Source organism: Dendrobates tinctorius, unplaced genomic scaffold, assembly GCF_039654945.1.
Source record: "Dendrobates tinctorius isolate UK_male_01 unplaced genomic scaffold, ASM3965494v1 ptg000155l, whole genome shotgun sequence".
Lineage (NCBI taxonomy): Eukaryota > Metazoa > Chordata > Amphibia > Anura > Dendrobatidae > Dendrobates > Dendrobates tinctorius.
The window spans coordinates 17,374,155-17,397,094 of NW_027361822.1; the positions used below are offsets into that span (position 1 = coordinate 17,374,155).

The 22,940-nt window shown below is 44.8% G+C and overlaps 1 protein-coding gene across 1 annotated transcript in view; it reads right to left on the bottom strand.

The window, feature by feature from the left end:
* Nucleotides 1–15,787, bottom strand: part of LOC141051026 (uncharacterized) — a 35,087-nt gene extending 19,300 nt beyond the window's left edge. Inside the window, 7 exon segments of the mRNA XM_073547821.1 lie at nt 14,011–14,101; nt 14,296–14,393; nt 14,477–14,600; nt 14,684–14,863; nt 14,993–15,142; nt 15,235–15,332; nt 15,416–15,787. Of these exon segments, the coding sequence (XP_073403922.1) occupies nt 14,011–14,101; nt 14,296–14,393; nt 14,477–14,600; nt 14,684–14,863; nt 14,993–15,142; nt 15,235–15,332; nt 15,416–15,548 (874 nt within the window). The 5' untranslated portion in view covers nt 15,549–15,787.
* Between the last annotated feature and the right edge of the window lie 7,153 nt (nt 15,788–22,940).

Genomic DNA, 22,940 nt, shown 5'->3' on the forward strand with positions numbered 1-22,940 from the left:
GGGAATTATATGAGTGGGGCCAGCATACTGTATATGGGGGATTATATGTGAGGGGCCATCATATTATATACAGGGAATTATATGTGTGGGGCCATCATACTGCATATGGGGAATTATATGTGTGGGGCCAGTATACTGTATATGGGGAATTATATGAGTGGGGTCAGCATACTGTATATGGGGGATTATATGTGTGAGGCAATCATATTATATACAGGGAATTATATGTGTGGGGCTATCATACTATATATGGGGGATTATATGTGTGGGGCCAGCATACTGTATATGGGGAATTATATGTGTGGGGCCATCATACTATATATGGGGAATTATATGAGTGGGGCCATCATACTGTATATGGGGAATTATATGTGTGGCTCCATCATATTATATACAGGGAAATATATGTGTGGGGCTATCATACTGTATATGGGGAATTATATGTGTGGTGCCATCATATTATATACAGGGAATTATATGTGTGGGGCCATCATACTATATATGGGAGATTATATGTGTGGGGCCATCATAATGTATATGGGGGAATATATGTGTGAGGCCATCATACTATATATGGGGAATTATATGTGTGGGGCCATCATACTATATATGGGGAATTATATGTGTGGGGCCATCATACTATATATGGGGAATTATATGTGTGGGGCCATCATACTATATATGGGGAATTATATGTGTGGGGCCATCATACTATATATGGGGAATTATATGTGTGGGGCCATCATACTATATATGGGGAATTATATGTGTGAGGCCAGCATACTGTATAAGCTATGAGTAAGGACCCTCTAGTCCGAAACGCGTAAGCGTCTGTCACATTGGTGAACCATATGTTTTTTATGCATCTATCCTGTTTTTAATAATTTTTTTGGAATAAAGTCTTTTGATTTTAACTATCCTTTGGTCGAAGTTGCTGGAACATCTCCTAAGTATTGTGCCTACAATATTTTCCAGAATCCAAGTTCCCTGCACCGCCCAGGATTGATTGCATTCCTCCAGACTTCGCATTTGCTACGGTTTGGTGAGCTGACAAAAAATTTTTTTCCTTTGTATATGGGGAATTATAAGTGTGGGGACAGCATACTGTATATGGGGAATTATATGTGTGTGGCCAGCATACTATATATGGGGAATTATATATGTGGGGCCAGCATACTATATATGGGGAATTATATGTGTGGGGCCATCATACTATATATGGGGAATTATATGTGTAGGGCCATCATACTATATATGAGGAATTATATGTGTAGGGCCATCATACTATATATGGGGAATTATATGTGTGGGGCCATCATACTATATATGAGGAATTATATGTGTGGGGCCAGCATACTGTATATGGGGGATTATATGTGTGGGGCCAGCATAATGTATATGGGGGATTATATGTGTGAGGCTATCATACTATACATGGGGAATTATATGTGTGGGGCCAGCATACTATATATGGGTAATTATATGTGTGGTGCCATCATATTATATACAGGGAATTATACGTGGGGCCATCATACTGTATATGGGGAATTATATGTGTGAGGCCATCATACTATATATGGGGAATTATATGTGTGGGGCCATCATACTATATATGGGGAATTATATGAGTGGGGCCATCATACTATATATGGAGAATTATATGTGTGGGGCCATCATACTATATATGGGGAATTATATGTGTGGGGCTATCATACTATATATGGGGGATTATATGTGTGGGGCCAGCATACTGTATATGGGGGATTATATGTGTGGGGCCAGCATAATGTATATGGGGGATTATAAGTGTGAGGCCATCATACTATATATGGGAATTATATGTGTGGAGCCAGCATACTGTATATGGGGAATTTTATGTGTGGGGCCATCATACAACACATGGGGAATTATATGTGTGGGGCCAGCATACTATATTTGGGGGATTATATGTGTGGGGCCATCATACTATATATGGGGGATTATATGTGTGGGGCCATCAAACTGTATATGGGGGATTATATGTGTGGGGCCATCATACTGTATATGGGGAATTATATGTGTGGGGCTAGCATACTATTTATGGGGAATTATATGTGTGGGGCCATCATACTGTATATGGGGGATTATATGTGTGGGGCCATCATACTATACATGGGGAATTATATGTGTGGGGCCATCATACTATATATGGAGGATTATATGTGTGGGGCCATCATACTATATATGGGGGATTATATGTGTGGGGCCATCATACTGTTTATGGGGAATTATATGTGTGGGGCCAGCATACTGTATATGGGGAATTATATGTGTGAGGCCATCATACTATATATGGGGAATTATATGTGTGGGGCCAGCATACTGTATATGGGGGATTATATGTGAGGGGCCATCATATTATATACAGGGAATTATATGTGTGGGGCCATCATACTGTATATGGGGAATTATATGTGTGGGGCCAGTATACTGTATATGGGGAATTATATGAGTGGGGTCAGCATACTGTATATGGGGGATTATATGTGTGAGGCAATCATATTATATACAGGGAATTATATGTGTGGGGCTATCATACTATATATGGGGGATTATATGTGTGGGGCCAGCATACTGTATATGGGGAATTATATGAGTGGGGCCAGCATACTGTATATGGGGGATTATATGTGAGGGGCCATCATATTATATACAGGGAATTATATGTGTGGGGCCATCATACTGTATATGGGGAATTATATGTGTGGGGCCAGTATACTGTATATGGGGAATTATATGAGTGGGGTCAGCATACTGTATATGGGGGATTATATGTGTGAGGCAATCATATTATATACAGGGAATTATATGTGTGGGGCTATCATACTATATATGGGGGATTATATGTGTGGGGCCAGCATACTGTATATGGGGAATTATATGAGTGGGGCCATCATACTGTATATGGGGAATTATATGTGTGAGGCCATCATACTATATATGGGGAATTATATGTGTGGGGCCAGCATACTGTATATGGGGAATTATATGAGTGGGGCCAGCATACTGTATATGGGGGATTATATGTGAGGGGCCATCATATTATATACAGGGAATTATATGTGTGGGGCCATCATACTGCATATGGGGAATTATATGTGTGGGGCCAGTATACTGTATATGGGGAATTATATGAGTGGGGTCAGCATACTGTATATGGGGGATTATATGTGTGAGGCAATCATATTATATACAGGGAATTATATGTGTGGGGCTATCATACTATATATGGGGGATTATATGTGTGGGGCCAGCATACTGTATATGGGGAATTATATGTGTGGGGCCATCATACTATATATGGGGAATTATATGAGTGGGGCCATCATACTGTATATGGGGAATTATATGTGTGGCTCCATCATATTATATACAGGGAAATATATGTGTGGGGCTATCATACTGTATATGGGGAATTATATGTGTGGTGCCATCATATTATATACAGGGAATTATATGTGTGGGGCCATCATACTATATATGGGAGATTATATGTGTGGGGCCATCATAATGTATATGGGGGAATATATGTGTGAGGCCATCATACTATATATGGGGAATTATATGTGTGGGGCCATCATACTATATATGGGGAATTATATGTGTGGGGCCATCATACTATATATGGGGAATTATATGTGTGGGGCCATCATACTATATATGGGGAATTATATGTGTGGGGCCATCATACTATATATGGGGAATTATATGTGTGGGGCCATCATACTATATATGGGGAATTATATGTGTGAGGCCAGCATACTGTATAAGCTATGAGTAAGGACCCTCTAGTCCGAAACGCGTAAGCGTCTGTCACATTGGTGAACCATATGTTTTTTATGCATCTATCCTGTTTTTAATAATTTTTTTGGAATAAAGTCTTTTGATTTTAACTATCCTTTGGTCGAAGTTGCTGGAACATCTCCTAAGTATTGTGCCTACAATATTTTCCAGAATCCAAGTTCCCTGCACCGCCCAGGATTGATTGCATTCCTCCAGACTTCGCATTTGCTACGGTTTGGTGAGCTGACAAAAATTTTTTTTCCTTTGTATATGGGGAATTATAAGTGTGGGGACAGCATACTGTATATGGGGAATTATATGTGTGTGGCCAGCATACTATATATGGGGAATTATATATGTGGGGCCAGCATACTATATATGGGGAATTATATGTGTGGGGCCATCATACTATATATGGGGAATTATATGTGTAGGGCCATCATACTATATATGAGGAATTATATGTGTAGGGCCATCATACTATATATGGGGAATTATATGTGTGGGGCCATCATACTATATATGAGGAATTATATGTGTGGGGCCAGCATACTGTATATGGGGGATTATATGTGTGGGGCCAGCATAATGTATATGGGGGATTATATGTGTGAGGCTATCATACTATACATGGGGAATTATATGTGTGGGGCCAGCATACTATATATGGGTAATTATATGTGTGGTGCCATCATATTATATACAGGGAATTATACGTGGGGCCATCATACTGTATATGGGGAATTATATGTGTGAGGCCATCATACTATATATGGGGAATTATATGTGTGGGGCCATCATACTATATATGGGGAATTATATGAGTGGGGCCATCATACTATATATGGAGAATTATATGTGTGGGGCCATCATACTATATATGGGGAATTATATGTGTGGGGCTATCATACTATATATGGGGGATTATATGTGTGGGGCCAGCATACTGTATATGGGGGATTATATGTGTGGGGCCAGCATAATGTATATGGGGGATTATAAGTGTGAGGCCATCATACTATATATGGGAATTATATGTGTGGAGCCAGCATACTGTATATGGGGAATTTTATGTGTGGGGCCATCATACAACACATGGGGAATTATATGTGTGGGGCCAGCATACTATATTTGGGGGATTATATGTGTGGGGCCATCATACTATATATGGGGGATTATATGTGTGGGGCCATCAAACTGTATATGGGGGATTATATGTGTGGGGCCATCATACTGTATATGGGGAATTATATGTGTGGGGCTAGCATACTATTTATGGGGAATTATATGTGTGGGGCCATCATACTGTATATGGGGGATTATATGTGTGGGGCCATCATACTATACATGGGGAATTATATGTGTGGGGCCATCATACTATATATGGAGGATTATATGTGTGGGGCCATCATACTATATATGGGGGATTATATGTGTGGGGCCATCATACTGTTTATGGGGAATTATATGTGTGGGGCCAGCATACTGTATATGGGGGATTATATGTGTGGGGCCAGCATAATGTATATGGGGGATTATAAGTGTGAGGCCATCATACTATATATGGGAATTATATGTGTGGGGCCATCATACTATATATGGGGAATTATATGTGTGGAGCCAGCATACTGTATATGGGGAATTTTATGTGTGGGGCCATCATACAACACATGGGGAATTATATGTGTGGGGCCAGCATACTATACATGGGGAATTATATGTGTGGGGCCATCATACTATATATGGAGAATTATATGTGTGGGGCCATCATACTATATATGGGGGATTATATGTGTGGGGCCATCATACTGTTTATGGGGAATTATATGTGTGGGGCCAACATACTGTATATGGGGAATTATATGTGTGGGGCCATTATATTATATACAAGGAATTATGTGTGGGGCCATCATACTGTATATGGGGGATTATATGTGTGGGGCCATCATACAACATATGGGGAATTATATGTGTGGGGCCAGCATACTGTATATCGGGAATTTTATGTGTGGGGCCATCATACAACATATGGGGAATTATATATGTGGGGCCAGCATACTGTATATGGGGAATTATATGTGTGGGGCCATCATACTATATATGGAGAATTATATGTGTGGGGCCATCATACTATATATGGAATTATATGTGTGGGGCCATCATACTATATATGGAATTATATGTGTGGGGCCATCATACTATATATGGGGGATTATATGTGTGGGGCCAGCATACTATATATGGGGAATTATATGTGTGGTGCCATCATATTATATACAGGGAATTATATGTGTGGGGCCATCATACTGTATAGGGGAAATTATATGTGTGGGGCCATCATACTATATATGGGGGATTATATGTGTGGGGCCAGCATACTATATATGGGGAATTATATGTGTGGTGCCATCATATTATATACAGGGAATTATATGTGTGGGGCCATCATACCGTGTATGGGAAATTATATGTGTGGGGCCATCATACTATATATGGGGGATTATATGTGTGGGGCCAGCATAATGTATATGGGGAATTATATGTGTGGGGCCATCATACTATACATGGGGAATTATATGTGTGGGGCCATCATACTATATATGGGGGATTATATGTGTGGGGCCATCATACTGTATATGGGGAATTATATGTGTGGGGCCATCATACTGTTTATGGGGAATTATATGTGTGGGGCCATCATACTATATATGGGGAATTATATGTGTGGTGCCATCATATTATATACAGGGAATTATGTGTGGGGCCATCATACTGTATATGGGGGATTATATGTGTGGTGCCATCATATTATATACAGGGAATTATGTGTGGGGCCATCATACAACATATGGGGAATTATATGTGTGGGGCCAGCATACTGTATATGGGGAATTTTATGTGTGGGGCCATCATACAACATATGGGGAATTCTATATGTGGGGCCAGCATACTGTATATGGGGAATTATATGTGTGGGGCCATCATACTATATATGGAGAATTATATGTGTGGGGCCAGGATACTGTATATGGGGAATTATATGTGTGGTGCAATCATATTATATACAGGGAATTATATGTGTGGGGCCATCATACTGTATATGGGGAATTATATGTGTGGTGCCATCATATTATATACAGGGAATTATATGTGTGGGGCCATCATACTGTATATGGGAAATTATATGTGTGGGGCAATCATACTATAGATGGGGGATTATATGTGTGGGGCCAGCATACTGTATATGGGGGATTATATGTGTGGGGCCATCATATTATATACAGGGAATTATGTGTGGGGCCATCATACTGTATATGGGGAATTTTATGTGTGGGGCCATCATACAACATATGGGGAATTATATGAGTGGGGCCATCATACTATATATGAGGAATTATATGTGTGGGGCCATCATACTATATATAGGGAATTATATGTGTGGGGCCAGCATACTGTATATGGGGAATTTTATGTGTGGGGCCAACATACTGTATATGGGGGATTATATGTGGGGCCATCATACTATATATGGGGAATTATATGTGTGGGGCCATCATACAACATATGGGGAATTATATGTGTGGGGCCAGCATACTGTATATGGGGGATTATATGTGTGAGGCCATTATACTATATATGGGGAATTTTATGTGTGGGGCCATCATACAACATATGGGGAATTATATGTGTGCGTCCAGCATACTGTATATGTGGGATTATATGTGTGGGGCCACCATACTATATATGGGGGATTATATGTGTGGTGCCATCATACTATATATGGAGAATTATATGTGTGGGGCCAGCACGCTGTATATGGGGAATTATATGTGTGGGGCCAGCATACTTTATATGGGGGATTATATGTGTGATGCTATCATACTATACACTTGTGGCCAAAAGTATTGACACCCCTGCAATTCTGTCAGATAATTCTCAGTTTCTTCCTGAAAATGATTGCAAACACAAATTCTTTTTTATTATTATCTTTATTTAATTTGTCTTAAATGAAAAAACACAAAAAGAATTGTCCTAAAGCCAAATTGGATATAATTCCACACCAAACATAAAAAAAGAGGGTGGACAAAAGTATTGGCACTGTTCGAAAAATCATGTGATGCTTCTCTAATTTGTGTAATTAACAGCACCCGTAACTTACCTGTGGCACCTAACAGGTGTTGGCAATAACTAAATCACACTTGCAGCCAGTTGACATGGATTAAAGTTGACTCAACCTCTGTCCTGTGTCCTTGTGTGTACAACATTGAGCATGGAGTAAAGAAAGAAGACCAAAGAACTGTCTGAGGACTTGAGAAACCAAATTTTATGGAAGCATGAGCAATCTCAAGGTTACAAGTCCATCTCCAAAGACCTGAATGTTCCTGTGTCTACTGTGCGCAGTGTCATCAAGAAGTTTAAAGCTCATGGCACTGTGGCTAACCTCCCTAGATGTGGACGGAAAAGAACAATTGACAAGAGATTTCAAAGCAAGATTGTGCGGATGTTGGATAAAGAACCTCGACTAACATCCAAACAAGTTCAAGCTGCCGTGCAGTCCGAGGGTACAACAGTGTCAACCCGTACTATCCGTCGGCGTCTGAATGAAAAGGAACTGTATGGTACGAGACCCAGGAAGACCCCACTTCTTACCCTGAGACATAAAAAAGCCAGGCTGGAGTTTGCCAAAACTTACCTGAAAAAGCCTAAAACGTTTTGGAAGAATGTTCTCTGGTCAGATGAGACAAAAGTAGAGCTTTCTGGACAAAGGCAGCAACACAGAGTTTAAAGGAGAAAAAAAGAGGCATTCAAAGAAAAGAACACGGTCCCTACAGTCAAACATGGCGGAGGTTCCCTGATGTCTTGGGGTTGTTTTGCTGCCTCTGGCACTGGACTGCTTGACCGTGTGTATGGCATTATGAAGTCAGAAGACTACCAACAAATTTTGCAGCATAATGTAGGGCCCAGTGTGAGAAAGCTGGGTCTCCTTCAGAGGTCATGGGTCTTCCAGCAGGACAATGACCCAAAACACACTTCAAAAAGCACTAGAAAATGGTTTGAGAGAAAGCACTGGAGACTTCTAAGGTGGCCAGCAATGAGTCCAGACCTGAATCCCATAGAACACCTGTGGAGAGATCTAAAAATGGCAGTTTGGAGAAGGCACCCTTCAAATATCAGGGACCTGGAGCAGTTTGCCAAAGAAGAGTGGTCTAAAATTCCAGCAGAGCATTGTAAGAAACTGATGGTTACCGGAAGCGGTTGGTCGCAGTTATTTTGGCTAAAGGTTGTGTAATCAAGTATTAGGCTGAGGGTGCCAATACTTTTGTCTGGCCCATTTTTGGAGTTTTATGTGAAATGATCAATGTTTTGCTTTATTCTCTTTTGTGTTTTTTCATTTAAGACAAATTAAATGAAGATAATAATACCAAAGAATTTGTGTTTGCAATCATTTTCAGGAAGAAACTGAGTATTATCTGACAGAATTGCAGGGGTGTCAATACTTTTGGCCACAACTGTATGGAGGATTACATGTGTGAGGTCATCATACTACAGTATATATGTGGGATTATATGTTTGGGGCCATCATACTATATATGGGGGATTATATGTGTGGGGCCATCATACTATATATGAGGGATTATTCAGTATGTGTGAGGCCATCATACTGTATATGGAGGATTACATGTGTGAGGCGATCATACTGTATATGGGGGATTACATGTGTGGGGCCATCATATTATATATGGGGGATTACAGGTGGAACCATCATACTATATATGGGGAATTATATGTTTTGGGGCCGTTATACTGTATATGGGGGATTACATGTGTGGGGCCATCATACTATATATGGGGAATTATATGTTTTGGGGCCGTCATACTGTATATGGGGGATTACATGTGTGAGGCCATCATACTATATATGAGGGATTACAGGTGGAACTATCATACTATATAAATGTCATAATTAAATAATTATGCACTAAACTCTAACCCCTCCATAAACCTGCCCCCATATGACCAAAGCCTCGCCCTTGCTCCATCCCACCGGACCATGGAAGGATGGTGTTCCTTGAAGGTGGTCCCTGGTACACTGCCGTATATTATGCCACCCCACACCATAATCATGGGAGTAGGACCAGTGTAACATTCCCTCTTTGACACTTCCTCACTGCATGGTCATCATAGTCTCCAGACCAATCTCTGGCTATTGTTGCATTCAAGACAAAAACTGGAATCATCCCTGAAGAGGACAGACCTCTATTCCTGCCTCCATTGCCATCTTGTTTTGCACCTTGATAAGCCGGTGGTTTAGTGGCTTATAAAAATGCAAAAAGTTGTAAAAAACAAAAGTGGTTGTATTGTGAACTTTACAGATTAATCAATGCCATCCTGGGGATACCAAATATGCTAATTTTTAAAATTCCTTTATTTTTAAGAATAGGCGAGTGACTTGGAGTGGGTTTCTTATGCTCTTAAGAACCTTTTTAATTCCTTCATGACCTTGTGATTTTCCATTTTTTTGCATTTTTTCTTCCTTTCTTCCCAGAGACATATATTAGTTTTTCCGTCAATATAACTGTTTGAGAGCTTGTTTTTTGCCATACGAGTTGTAGTTTTGAATAAAACATGTGTTTTTAAAATGTTTTTAGAGTTTTTTGTGTTTTTAGAAATTTTTTTGGGGGGGGGATTTGGTGCCTGTGTGAGGGCTTATTTTCTGCTCCCTGAGTTGATGTTTTTATTGATACCATTTTGGGCTAGATACAGTGTTTTTATTGCCTGTTATTGCAATGTGGCAGTGGCCAAAAAACGTAATTCAGGCTTTCGATTTTTTTTCTCATTGCACCATTTATTGATCGGATTAATTTACTTTATATTTTGATAGAACGGACATTTCTGAAAGCAGCAATATCAAATGTTTATTTTTATGTTTTTGTTTTCATGCAATCTGCATCAAAACCGCGTGGAATTTCAGCTGTGTTTTCTGCCAAAAGAGGCAGAAACCGTGCAGAAATTTACGCAAGCAAATCTGCAACATGCGCACTTTCTATGTGGTGCTAGATTATTGCTGTACAAGTCCTGGTTCTACACGTTCTCTGAATCATTATCTTCAGGTCATAGACGTCCATCATATAAGGGGTTACTTACCTCTTCTGTACAGATACCACAAGTCCGTGGTGGGACTGATGCACAACACATGCCCTATACACATTGCTCCCAAGTCCATAGCCCTCAAGGTTTATATTTCATGAGAAATAATAATTACAGTATAATCTCGTGTATAAGCCGACCCGTGTATAAGCCGACAACCCGTAATTTTGCAAAAAAAAAAACCATGGGAAAATGTATTGACTCATGTATAAGCCTAGGGTGGAAAATGCAGCAGCTACTGGTAAATTTCAAAAATAAAAATAGATACCAATAAAAGTAAAATTAATTGAAACATCAGTAGGTTAAATGTTTTTGAATATCCATATTGAATCAGGAGCCCCACATGATGCTCCATACAGTTCATGATGGGCCCCATAAAATGCTCCATACAAAATACACCCCATATAATGCTGCACAAATGTTATTAATGGCCCCATAAGATGCTCCATAGAATAATATGCCCCATATAATGCTCCATAAAGGTTATGCCCCCATAAAATGCTCCATAGATTATGCCCCCATAAGATGCTCCATAGATTATGCCCCAATAAGATGCTCCATAGATTATGCCCCCATAAGATGCTTCATAGATTATGCCCCAATAAGATGCTCCATAGATTATGCCCTCATGCTGCTCCATAGAATATGCCCCCATATGCTGCTTTATAGTTTATGCCCCCATAAAATGCTAAATAGATTATGCCCCATATGCTGCTCCATAGATTATGCCCCCATAAGATGCTCCATAGATTATGCCCCAATAAGAGGCTCCATAGATTATGCCCCCATAAGATGCTCCATAGATTATGCCCCATATGATGCTCCATAGATTATGCCCTCATGCTGCTCCATAGAATATGCCCCCATATGCTGCTTTATAGATTATGCCCCCATAAAATGCTCCATAGATTATGCCCTATATGCTGCTCCATAGATTATGCCCCCATATGCAGCAGCAGAGAATATGCCCCAATATGCTGCTCCATAGAATATGCCCCATATGCTGCCCCATAGGATATGCCCCCATATGCTGCCCCATAGGATATGCCCCATATGCTTCCCCATAGGATATGCCCCCATATGCTGCCCCATAGGATATGCCCCCATATGCTGCTCCATAGAATATGCCCCATATGCTGCCCCATAGAATATGACCCCATATCCTGCTCCATAGAATATGCCCCCATATGCTGCCCCATAGGATATGCCCCCATATGCTGCCCCATAGGATATGCCCCCATATGCTGCCCCATAGGATATGCCCCCATATGCTGCCCCATAGGATATGCCCCCATATGCTGCCCCATAGGATATGCCTATAACGCGTCCGCTCTTCGCCAGTCCTTACATTGGCTGCCCATTCATTATAGGATCCAATTCAAAGTACTTGTTCTCACCCACAAAGCTCTCCACAGTGCGGCACCCCCTTACATCTCTTCTCTCATTTCTGTCTATCGGCCTAGCCGATCGCTGCGCTCTGCAAACGACTTTCGACTAACCTCTGCACTAATCTGTACCTCCCACTCCCGACTCCAAGACTTCTCCCGTGCTGCTCCTATCCTCTGGAATGCTCTACCCCAAGAAATCAGGACTATCCACAATTTGCATAGTTTTAGGCGCTCCCTCAAAACACACTTGTTCAGAGCGGCCTATCACGTTCACTAATCAAAGTCATTCTCTGTGTAAGTGTGCGTGTGTAGCCCATTCACTATCTCCATCCATCCTTCACTCCCTCAAGATGGCTGGACCCTCATTGTAAATATACAATAGTAAATACACACCTGTACTCTGTATCTCCCTCACCTCATTGTAGATTGTAAGCTCTCACGAGCAGGGTCGTCTTATTTTGCTTTAATTATTGTATTAAACAATGACTTGTGTTTTGAAACTGTTAAACTGTAAAGCGCTGTGGAATATGTTGGCGCTATATAAATAAAGATTATTATTATTATTATATGCCCCCATATGTGGCCCCCATATGCTGCTCCATAGAATATGCCCCCATATGCTGCTCCATAGAATATGCCTCCATATGCTGCTCCATAGAATATGCCCCCATATGGTGCTCCATAGAATATGCCCCCATATGCTGCCCCCATAAGATACTCCATATAATATGCCCCCATATGCTGCTGCTAAAAAAAAAATGCCATACTTACCTCTCCTGCTCAGGACCCCGCACCTGAGATATTCACTTGTCCGGGGTCCATCGCTGTTCACCGCTGTCTGCCATGTCGTCTGTCAGTGACTGTTCAGCCAGCAGAGGGCGCAGCATGCACTAACCACCTCATCGCGCCCTCTGCTACCTAAATGTCACAGACAGAGGACGCAGCAGACAGCAGCGAGCAGCGATGGACCCCGGACAGGTGAATATCGCTATACTTATCCCCTCCTGGCACGGTCTCTGCAGCCCTGCTTCTCCATGGTCTCCATTCCTGCCTTCAGCGGTCACATGGTACTGCTAATTACACTCATGAATATGCGCATATTCATGAGTTTAATGAGCGGTACCACGTGACCATTGAAAGCAGGAAGGGAGACCGTGGAGAAGCGGGGGGCTGCAGAGACCATGCCGGGGGGGTCAGTATAATCTCTGACACCCCCGCTCCTCCTCCCCCGCAGACCCACAGGTATATGACTCGTGTATAAGCCGAGAGGGGGACTTTCAGCCCCAAAAAATGGGCTGAAAATCTCGGCTTATACACAAGTATATACGGTACTAATAATCCCCTTCCACTGATGGCCAGGTGCCCCGCCAGTCTCCATGCCTCCTCTTTTGAATGAACTCCTGATTAATTTAGCCAATCACTATCCACAGCTGAGAGCAATCACATGGCCAAACGGTCAGAGCAGATTGTACAGAGATCGGCCCTATATTATTCTTAGTGAGAAAACTGTATTACTTTAGTTGTGGCCTGTGAAATTTCAGTAAAAATGAGCATCAAAAATTATTGAGAGAATAAGCCCTAAAAAATGAAACATAGAATTCTACAGGAAGGATAATCTGTGAATAATCTGCATTTAGTGGTTATTACCCACCTGGGCAGTTATCTGTTGGAATCTCCTCTTTACACCGCTCATCACCCCTCACATATGTCTCTGTAGTATTAATATGGGTCAGATATTCTCCCTGAAACAAATATTGTAAAAGTCACAGATGAAGAAGTCACATCTATGATCAGCTCTAATCCTGCCATCTCCACCGTTCTCATTACTCAAGTATAAAACAAATAATACTGACGGATAAAACAAGACTGAGCACAAGACTTTCACAGCCGTCTACACATCATAGGGGAGATCTCATGACACCTTCTCTCCATCTACCTGATGAGCTTGAGGAATTTTGGGATTTTCTTCTTTACAGTCCTGTTGAAAGAGAGGACGGAGACATCTCTCTGGTGCTGTCCTCCTACTGGATAGAACTGGAAGAAACATATACAGGGACTGAATTCACTCTTTACATACAGATAATTATAGGCCATGTGTATTTAATCCTGTCTATTACCTGGTGATGTGAGGGGCTGGGGAACCTCCATCATGGCATCCTTGTACAGATCTTTGTGTCCTTCTAAATACTCCCACTCCGCCATAGAGAAATAGACGGTGACGTCCTGACACCTTATAGGAACCTGACACATACAATGATACCATCATCCCCCCGATCCCTCCATAGCGTTACTACATAATGTCCCAGCATTCCCAGCAGTGTCACCTCTCCAGTCAGCAGCTCAATCATCTTGTAGATGAGTTCTAGGATCTTCTGTTCATTGATCTCCTTATATATCAGGGGGTGAGGATGAGGCACCGTGATTGGGCTCAGGGGTCTTACCCAACTCTCAGACACAGAGGCCTGACAGCGTTCACTAATGGCGTTCTCCACTACTGTGTAATCCTGGATGTAAAGAGACAAATTCATTAATCTCACTACAGACATTTCCAAAGTCCTCACCTCTCCAGTTCTGTCCATCTGTTATTCCAGTAGATAAAAATGATGTAATGTGACGTCATCAGAATCTCTCACCTCTCCTGTAAGTCGGAAGAGGATCTCTAGGGTGAGGTGTAATACCCTCTCCGCCATATTGTCACTACTCCTATCCATCCTTGACGGGTCAATCTGAAAAATTCTCCTACCTAGAAAATCTCCACTGACAGGATCCGGTATTGCAGGGACCTGAATGGGAAGAAGGTCAAGCATCAAAGAGAATCTATTCAAAATGTTAAGACAAAATCTTCACATCACATCTTCATGGTGGCAGCATCTACCTGATGATCCTGAGGAACATTAGGATTTTCTTTTTTACAGTCCCACTGAAGAAGAGGACGGGGACATCTCTCTGGTGTTGTCCTCTTACTGGATACAACTGAAGGAAAAACATACATAGAGTGAATTCATTCTTTCCATACAGATAATTATAGGCCGTGTGTATTTAGTCCTGTCTATTACCTGGTGATGTGAGGGGCTGGGGAACCTCCATCATGACGTCCTTGTACAGATCTTTGTGTCCTTCTAAATACTCCCACTCCTCCATGGAGAAATAGACGGTGACATCCTGACACCTTATGGGAACCTGACACATACAATGATATCGTCATCCCCCGATACCTTCATAGTGTTACTGTATAATGTCCCAGCATTCCCAGCAGTGTCACCTCTCCAGTCAGCAGCTCAATCATCTTGCAGTAATGGGGAATCTCCAGCACCTACCTCCACCTGCAGGGGGCGCTATCTCCGGGAATGGAGGGGTTACTGCCCCCTGTGCAGCCCAGTAATGGGGAATCTCCAGCACCTACCTCCACCTGCAGAGCCGCACTCCACATATATGGCTGCTCTGTGCGCACAGGACCTGGGATGAGGTCACAGGAGGGGAGGAGTCAGGGGTCACATGATCAGGGGCCTCAGTAGTGAAGGGCAGTCCAACTCGTTTTTTTAAATAGAAATCCGTTTTCCACAGTCCTCGCTTCGGTCTCTCCTGTACAGTGAGGCCTCATTCTACACCTGTAGAAGCATCTAGAGAAACAGTAAAGACTGTTATTTTAGCATTGCTCTTTCCTCAGATTGTGAGCTCTTGTGAACAGCATACCTCCCAACTTTTGAAGAAGGGAAAGAGGGACAAAGCCTGCGGCACGCGTAGCGCGCCGTGGCAATTTTAGGCACACCCATTTCAGTAGTCACTCCCATATCCACACCCCCAACCACACCCATTTAGCGCTGCTGATCACATGTGGACAGCTGTATATAGCTGGTACTCGTGTATACAGTGTGTGGATGGCTGTTGTCATGATCCATGCTGGATTGTGACAGATAAAAGCACATGTAACCTTTTTTTTTCTTTTCACGGTTGGTGATAATGTGATGGTCACGTGTAACTGGACACACCGCCTCCAGCAGAGCGAATTTAAATAATATAACATGCAGCGGGATGCACCGCCTCCAGCAGGGAGAATTTAAATAATAAAGGGAAACACCAGGGAAACCGATACAATGGAGGGCCCTGCGATAGGGAACGGGGACGTGGAGACCTCCTGCACTCCCCTGAGTCAGTGTCTCTACACTCCTGACAGTCCCTATGCAGGTTCCGCACCTGGCGCCGAGCAGGATACCTAAAAACCCTAGCTCTCCCTGTACCTAACCCTTTCTAGGGAAATGGACAGTGCAGAAACTAATCCCACCACTGCACTGAAACACACAAAAGGAAAGGTACAAACAGAGATAACACCCTTGTCAGAGCTGCAAGGAACTTCTCTCTCAGGCTCCTTCCACACAGGACTCTGACTGAGCTGCAAGGAACTCTCTCTAGCTCCTTCCTCTACCAAGGATGGTTGAAATGACCAATATCACCAACCGTGAGAGAACAAGACACTCCTATATAGTTAAGCCAGAGCAATCACACCTGTTAGTGATTCCCGTGTAATAACGCTAACCACCAGCGGGGGCAAACTAGAACAAAAGACACCACTGTGTAATGACCCTAATGGCCACCGGGGGCAAAACTAACTTTAAGCAACCAGCTTAAAGAAAAAAAAGGTTACAAGTGCTTTTTATCTGTCACAATCCAGCATGGATCATGACAGCTGTATATAGCCGGTACACATGAATACATTTTGTGGACGGTTGTATATAGCTGACACAGTGCGTGGACAGTTGTATATAGCTGGCACAGTGCGTAGACGGTCGTATATAGCTGGATAGTGTGTGGACGGTTCGTATATAGCTGGACAGTGTGTGGGCGGTTCGTATACAGCTGCCACAGTGCGTGGACGGTCGTATATAGCTGGCACAGTGCGTGGACGGTCGTATGTAGCTGGATAGTGTGTGGACGGTTCGTATATAGCTGGACAGTGTGTGGACGGTTCGTATACAGCTGGCACAGTGTGTGGACGGTTCGTATATAGCTGGACAGTGTGTGGACGGTTCGTATACAGCTGGCACAGCGCGTGGATGGTTCATATATAGCTGAACAGTGTGTGGACGGTTCGTATACAGCTGGCACAGTGTGTGGACGGTTCGTATATAGCTGGCACAGTGCGTGGACGGTCGTATATAGCTGGCACAGTGTGTGGACGGTCGCATATAGCTGGCACAGTGTGTGGATGGTCGCATATAGCTGGCACAGTGCGTAGACGGTCGTATATAGCTGGCACAGTGCGTGGACGGTTGTATATAGCTGGCACAGTGCGTGGACGGTCGTATATAGCTGGATAGTGTGTGGACGGTTCGTATACAGCTGGCACAGCGCGTGGACGGTTCGTATATAGCTGGCACAGTGCGTGGACGGTTGTATATAGCTGGCACAGTGCGTGGACGGTCGTATATAGCTGGACAGTGCGTGGACGGTTCGTATACAGTTGTCACAGTGTGTGGACGGTTCGTATATAGCTGGACAGTGTGTGGACGGTTCGTATACAGCTGGCACAGCGCGTGGACGGTTCGTATATAGCTGGCACAGTGTGTGGACGGTTCGTATATAGCTGGCACAGTGTGTGGATGGTCGTATATAGCTGGCACAGTGTGTGGACGGTCGTATATAGCTGGCACAGTGTGTGGACGGTCGTATATAGCTGGCACAGTGCGTGGCACAGTGCGTGGACGGTCGTATATAGCTGGCACAGTGCGTGGACGGTCGTATATAGCTGGCACAGTGTGTGGACGGTTCGTATATAGCTGGCACAGTGTGTGGACGGTCGTATATAGCTGGCACAGTGCGTGGCACAGTGCGTGGACGGTCGTATATAGCTGGCACAGTGTGTGGACGGTCGTATATAGCTGGCACAGTGTGTGGACGGTCGTATATAGCTGGCACAGTGTGTGGACGGTCGTATATAGCTGGCACAGTGCGTGGCACAGTGCGTGGACGGTCGTATATAGCTGGCACAGTGTGTGGATGGTCGTATATAGCTGGCACAGTGTGTGGACGGTCGCATATAGCTGGCACAGTGTGTGGACGGTCGCATATAGCTGGCACAGTGCGTAGACGGTCGTATATAGCTGGCACAGTGCGTGGATGGTCGTATATAGCTGGATAGTGTGTGGACGGTTCGTATATAGCTGGACAGTGTGTGGACGGTTCGTATACAGCTGGCACAGTGTGTGGACGGTTCGTATATAGCTGGACAGTGTGTGGACGGTTCGTATACAGCTGGCACAGCGTGTGGACGGTTCGTATATAGCTGGCACAGTGTGTGGACGGTTCGTATATAGCTGGCACAGTGTGTGGACGGTCGTATATAGCTGGCACAGTGTGTGGACGGTCGTATATAGCTGGCACAGTGTGTGGACGGTCGTATATATATCTGGCACAGTGCATGGCACAGTGCGTGGACGGTCGTATATAGCTGGCACAGTGCGTGGACGGTCGTATATAGCTGGCACAGTGTGTGGACGGTTCGTATATAGCTGGCACAGTGTGTGGACGGTCATATATAGCTGGCACAGTGCGTGGCACAGTGCGTGGACGGTCGTATATAGCTGGCACAGTGTGTGGACGGTCGTATATAGCTTGCACAGTGTGTGTTTACGGTCGTATATAGCTGGCACAGTGTGTGGACGGTCGTATATAGCTGGCACAGTGCGTGGCACAGTGCGTGGACGGTCGTATATAGCTGGCACAGTGTGTGGACGGTCGTATATAGCTGGCACAGTGTGTGGACGGTCACATATAGCTGGCACAGTGTGTGGACGGTCGCATATAGCTGGCACAGTGCGTAGACGGTCGTATATAGCTGGCACAGTGTGTGGACGGTCGTATATAGCTGGCACAGTGCGTGGCACAGTGCCTGGATGGTCGTATATAGCTGGCACAGTGTGTGGACGGTCGTATATAGCTGGCACAGTGTGTGGACGGTCGTATATAGCTGGCACAGTGTGTGGACGGTCGTATATAGCTGGCACAGTGTGTGGATGGTCGTATATAGTTGGCACAGTGTGTGGACGGTCGCATATAGCTGGCACAGCCCCGCCCTGCCCCAAGCTTTATTTAATTGTGCACCTGTGTCTGGACCAACATCGCCCTTCATCTATGTTTGCTGGTCAGGCAATGTGTGGAGGCCATTCCTGATATGTCTGTGTTCAGACCTGGTTGGCCTTCATCTGCACTTGCTCCATCTGGCTTCATGGGAGCGATCCAGTAATGTTCAGGTACAGATTGCACTTGATGTGGTCATGCTCTAAATGTATTTAGGAGGCCGTAATGGCACAGCATTTATTAAAAATATATAGAGTAGGACCCCCCATATGAGATTGCCTTGGCGCGGCGGGGTGGCTCAATTGAATTGATCAATTTTTTTGCTAAATATCTCATTTTTGAATACAGCTAGACATTATGTGCATATGCACTCCAATTTATGCGTCCTAACCTTAAGCAGTGCTGGCTTCCCCCCCTATTTTCTTGTTGTTGGTTTGTGGCTCACCACCACTGTTGCCGTGCACGCTTGGTTATGTCCGCCATAATTTTTCTGTGTTCATTGTGATGGATTAGGCTGCTGTGCACACACACGGCAGCCCCGCCCTGCCCCAAGCTTTATTTAATTGTGCACCTGTGTCTGGACCAACATCGCCCTTCATCTATGTTTGCTGGTCAGGCAATGTGTGGAGGCCATTCCTGATATGTCTGTGTTCAGACCTGGTTGGCCTTCATCTGCACTTGCTCCATCTGGCTTCATGGGAGCGATCCAGTAATGCTCAGGTACAGATTGCACTTGATGTGGTCATGCTCTAAATGTATTTAGGAGGCCGTAATGGCACAGCATTTATTAAAAATATATAGAGTAGGACCCCCCATATGAAATTGCCTTGGCGCGGCGGGGTGGCTCAATTGAATTGATCAATTTTTTTGCTAAATATCTCATTTTTGAATACAGCTAGACATTATGTGCATATGCACTCCAATTTATGCGTCCTAACCTTAAGCAGTGCTGGCTTCCCCCCCTATTTTCACAGTGTGTGGATGGTCGCATATAGCTGGCACAGTGCGTAGACGGTCGTATATAGCTGGCACAGTGCGTGGACGGTCGTATATAGCTGGATAGTGTGTGGACGGTTCGTATATAGCTGGACAGTGTGTGGACGGTTCGTATACAGCTGGCACAGTGTGTGGACGGTTCGTATATAGCTGGACAGTGTGTGGACGGTTCGTATACAGCTGGCACAGCGCGTGGACGGTTCGTATATAGCTGGCACAGTGTGTGGACGGTTCGTATATAGCTGGCACAGTGTGTGGACGGTTCGTATATAGCTGGCACAGTGTGTGGACGGTCGTATATAGCTGGCACAGTGTGTGGACGGTCGTATATAGCTGGCACAGTGCATGGCACAGTGCGTGGACGGTCGTATATAGCTGGCACAGTGTGTGGACGGTTCGTATACAGCTGGCACAGTGTGTGGACGGTTTGTATATAGCTGGACAGTGTGTGGACGGTTCGTATACAGCTGGCACAGCGCGTGGATGGTTCGTATATAGCTGGCACAGTGTGTGGACGGTTCGTATATAGCTGGCACAGTGTGTGGACGGTCGTATATAGCTTGCACAGTGTGTGGACGGTCGTATATAGCTGGCACAGTGTGTGGACGGTCATATATAGCTGGCACAGTGCGTGGCACAGTGCATGGACGGTCGTATATAGCTGGCACAGTGTGTGGACGGTCGTATATAGCTGGCACAGTGTGTGGACGGTCGTATATAGCTGGCACAGTGTGTGGACGGTCATATATAGCTGGCACAGTGCGTGGCACAGTGCGTGGACGGTCGTATATAGCTGGCACAGTGTGTGGACGGTCGTATATAGCTGGCACAGTGTGTGGACGGTCGCATATAGCTGGCACAGTGTGTGGACGGTCGCATATAGCTGGCACAGTGCGTAGACGGTCGTATATAGCTGGCACAGTGCGTGGACGGTCGTATATAGCTGGATAGTGTGTGGATGGTTCGTATATAGCTGGACAGTGTGTGGACGGTTCGTATACAGCTGGCACAGTGTGTGGACGGTTCGTATATAGCTGGACAGTGTGTGGACGGTTCATATACAGCTGGCACAGCGCGTGGACGGTTCGTATATAGCTGGCACAGTGTGTGGATGGTTCGTATATAGCTGGCACAGTGTGTGGACGGTCGTATATAGCTGGCACAGTGTGTGGACGGTCGTATATAGCTGGCACAGTGTGTGGACGGTCGTATATAGCTGGCACAGTGCGTGGCACAGTGCGTGGACGGTCGTATATAGCTGGCACAGTGTGTGGACGGTTCGTATACAGCTGGCACAGTGTGTGGACGGTTCGTATATAGCTGGACAGTGTGTGGACGGTTCGTATACAGCTGGCACAGCGCGTGGACGGTTCGTATATAGCTGGCACAGTGTGTGGACGGTTCGTATATAGCTGGCACAGTGTGTGGACGGTCGTATATAGCTGGCACAGTGTGTGGACGGTCGTATATAGCTGGCACAGTGTGTGGACGGTCATATATAGCTGGCACAGTGCGTGGCACAGTGTGTGGACGGTTCGTATACAGCTGGCACAGTGTGTGGACGGTTCGTATATAGCTGGACAGTGTGTGGACGGTTCGTATACAGCTGGCACAGCGCGTGGACGGTTCGTATATAGCTGGCACAGTGTGTGGACGGTTCGTATACAGCTGGCACAGCGCGTGGACGGTTCGTATATAGCTGGCACAGTGTGTGGACGGTTCGTATATAGCTGGCACAGTGTGTGGACGGTCGTATATAGCTGGCACAGTGTGTGGACGGTCGTATATAGCTGGCACAGTGCGTGGACGGTCGTATATAGCTGGCACAGCGCATGGACGGTCGTATATAGCTGGCACATTGTGTGGACAGTTAGTTTTTAGCTGGCACAGGACAGTTTCCTGTCAGTTCTTGGCCTTTCCAGTCTCTGTGAGTAAAAGTAACAAAAGGGTTAAACCTGACAGAGCAGGGGCAGGAGGAGAGAGGGAGTCATGCGTCATCATGGACACCAGCTCATACATTTCTGGCAGTCTATGAGTCAACAACAATCCCTCCCCAGTGAGCGCTCCATACAGCACCCGGCTCTCACTCTACTCCATATGATCCCAGATCCTGCCTGTCTCGCTCTCACATGCTGCCGCTCCATGCGCCGCGCATCGAGCGCCGCGGCAGCGTGTGACAGAGAGAGACAGGCAGGATCTGGGCTCATATGGAGTAGAGTGAGAGCCGGGTGGTACTGGAGCGCTGATGCGCTGCCGCCGGTTCTGTCCTCCCGGAGTCCCGAACGATTACCTCCTCCTGACGTGCTGTAAGCTGACCGCCGGAAATGAGGTCAGCAGTCATTTCCGGCGGTCAGCTTACAGCCCGTCCATTGGACCGTGATGTGCGACTCAGAGTCAGACTGTTTGTATTTTGCGGTCATCTGACCGCAATCGCGGGAAAGAAAGCGTCCCGGCCGGGACGGCGGGATACGGATCCGAAATCGGGACTGTCCCGCGGGAATCAGGACACTC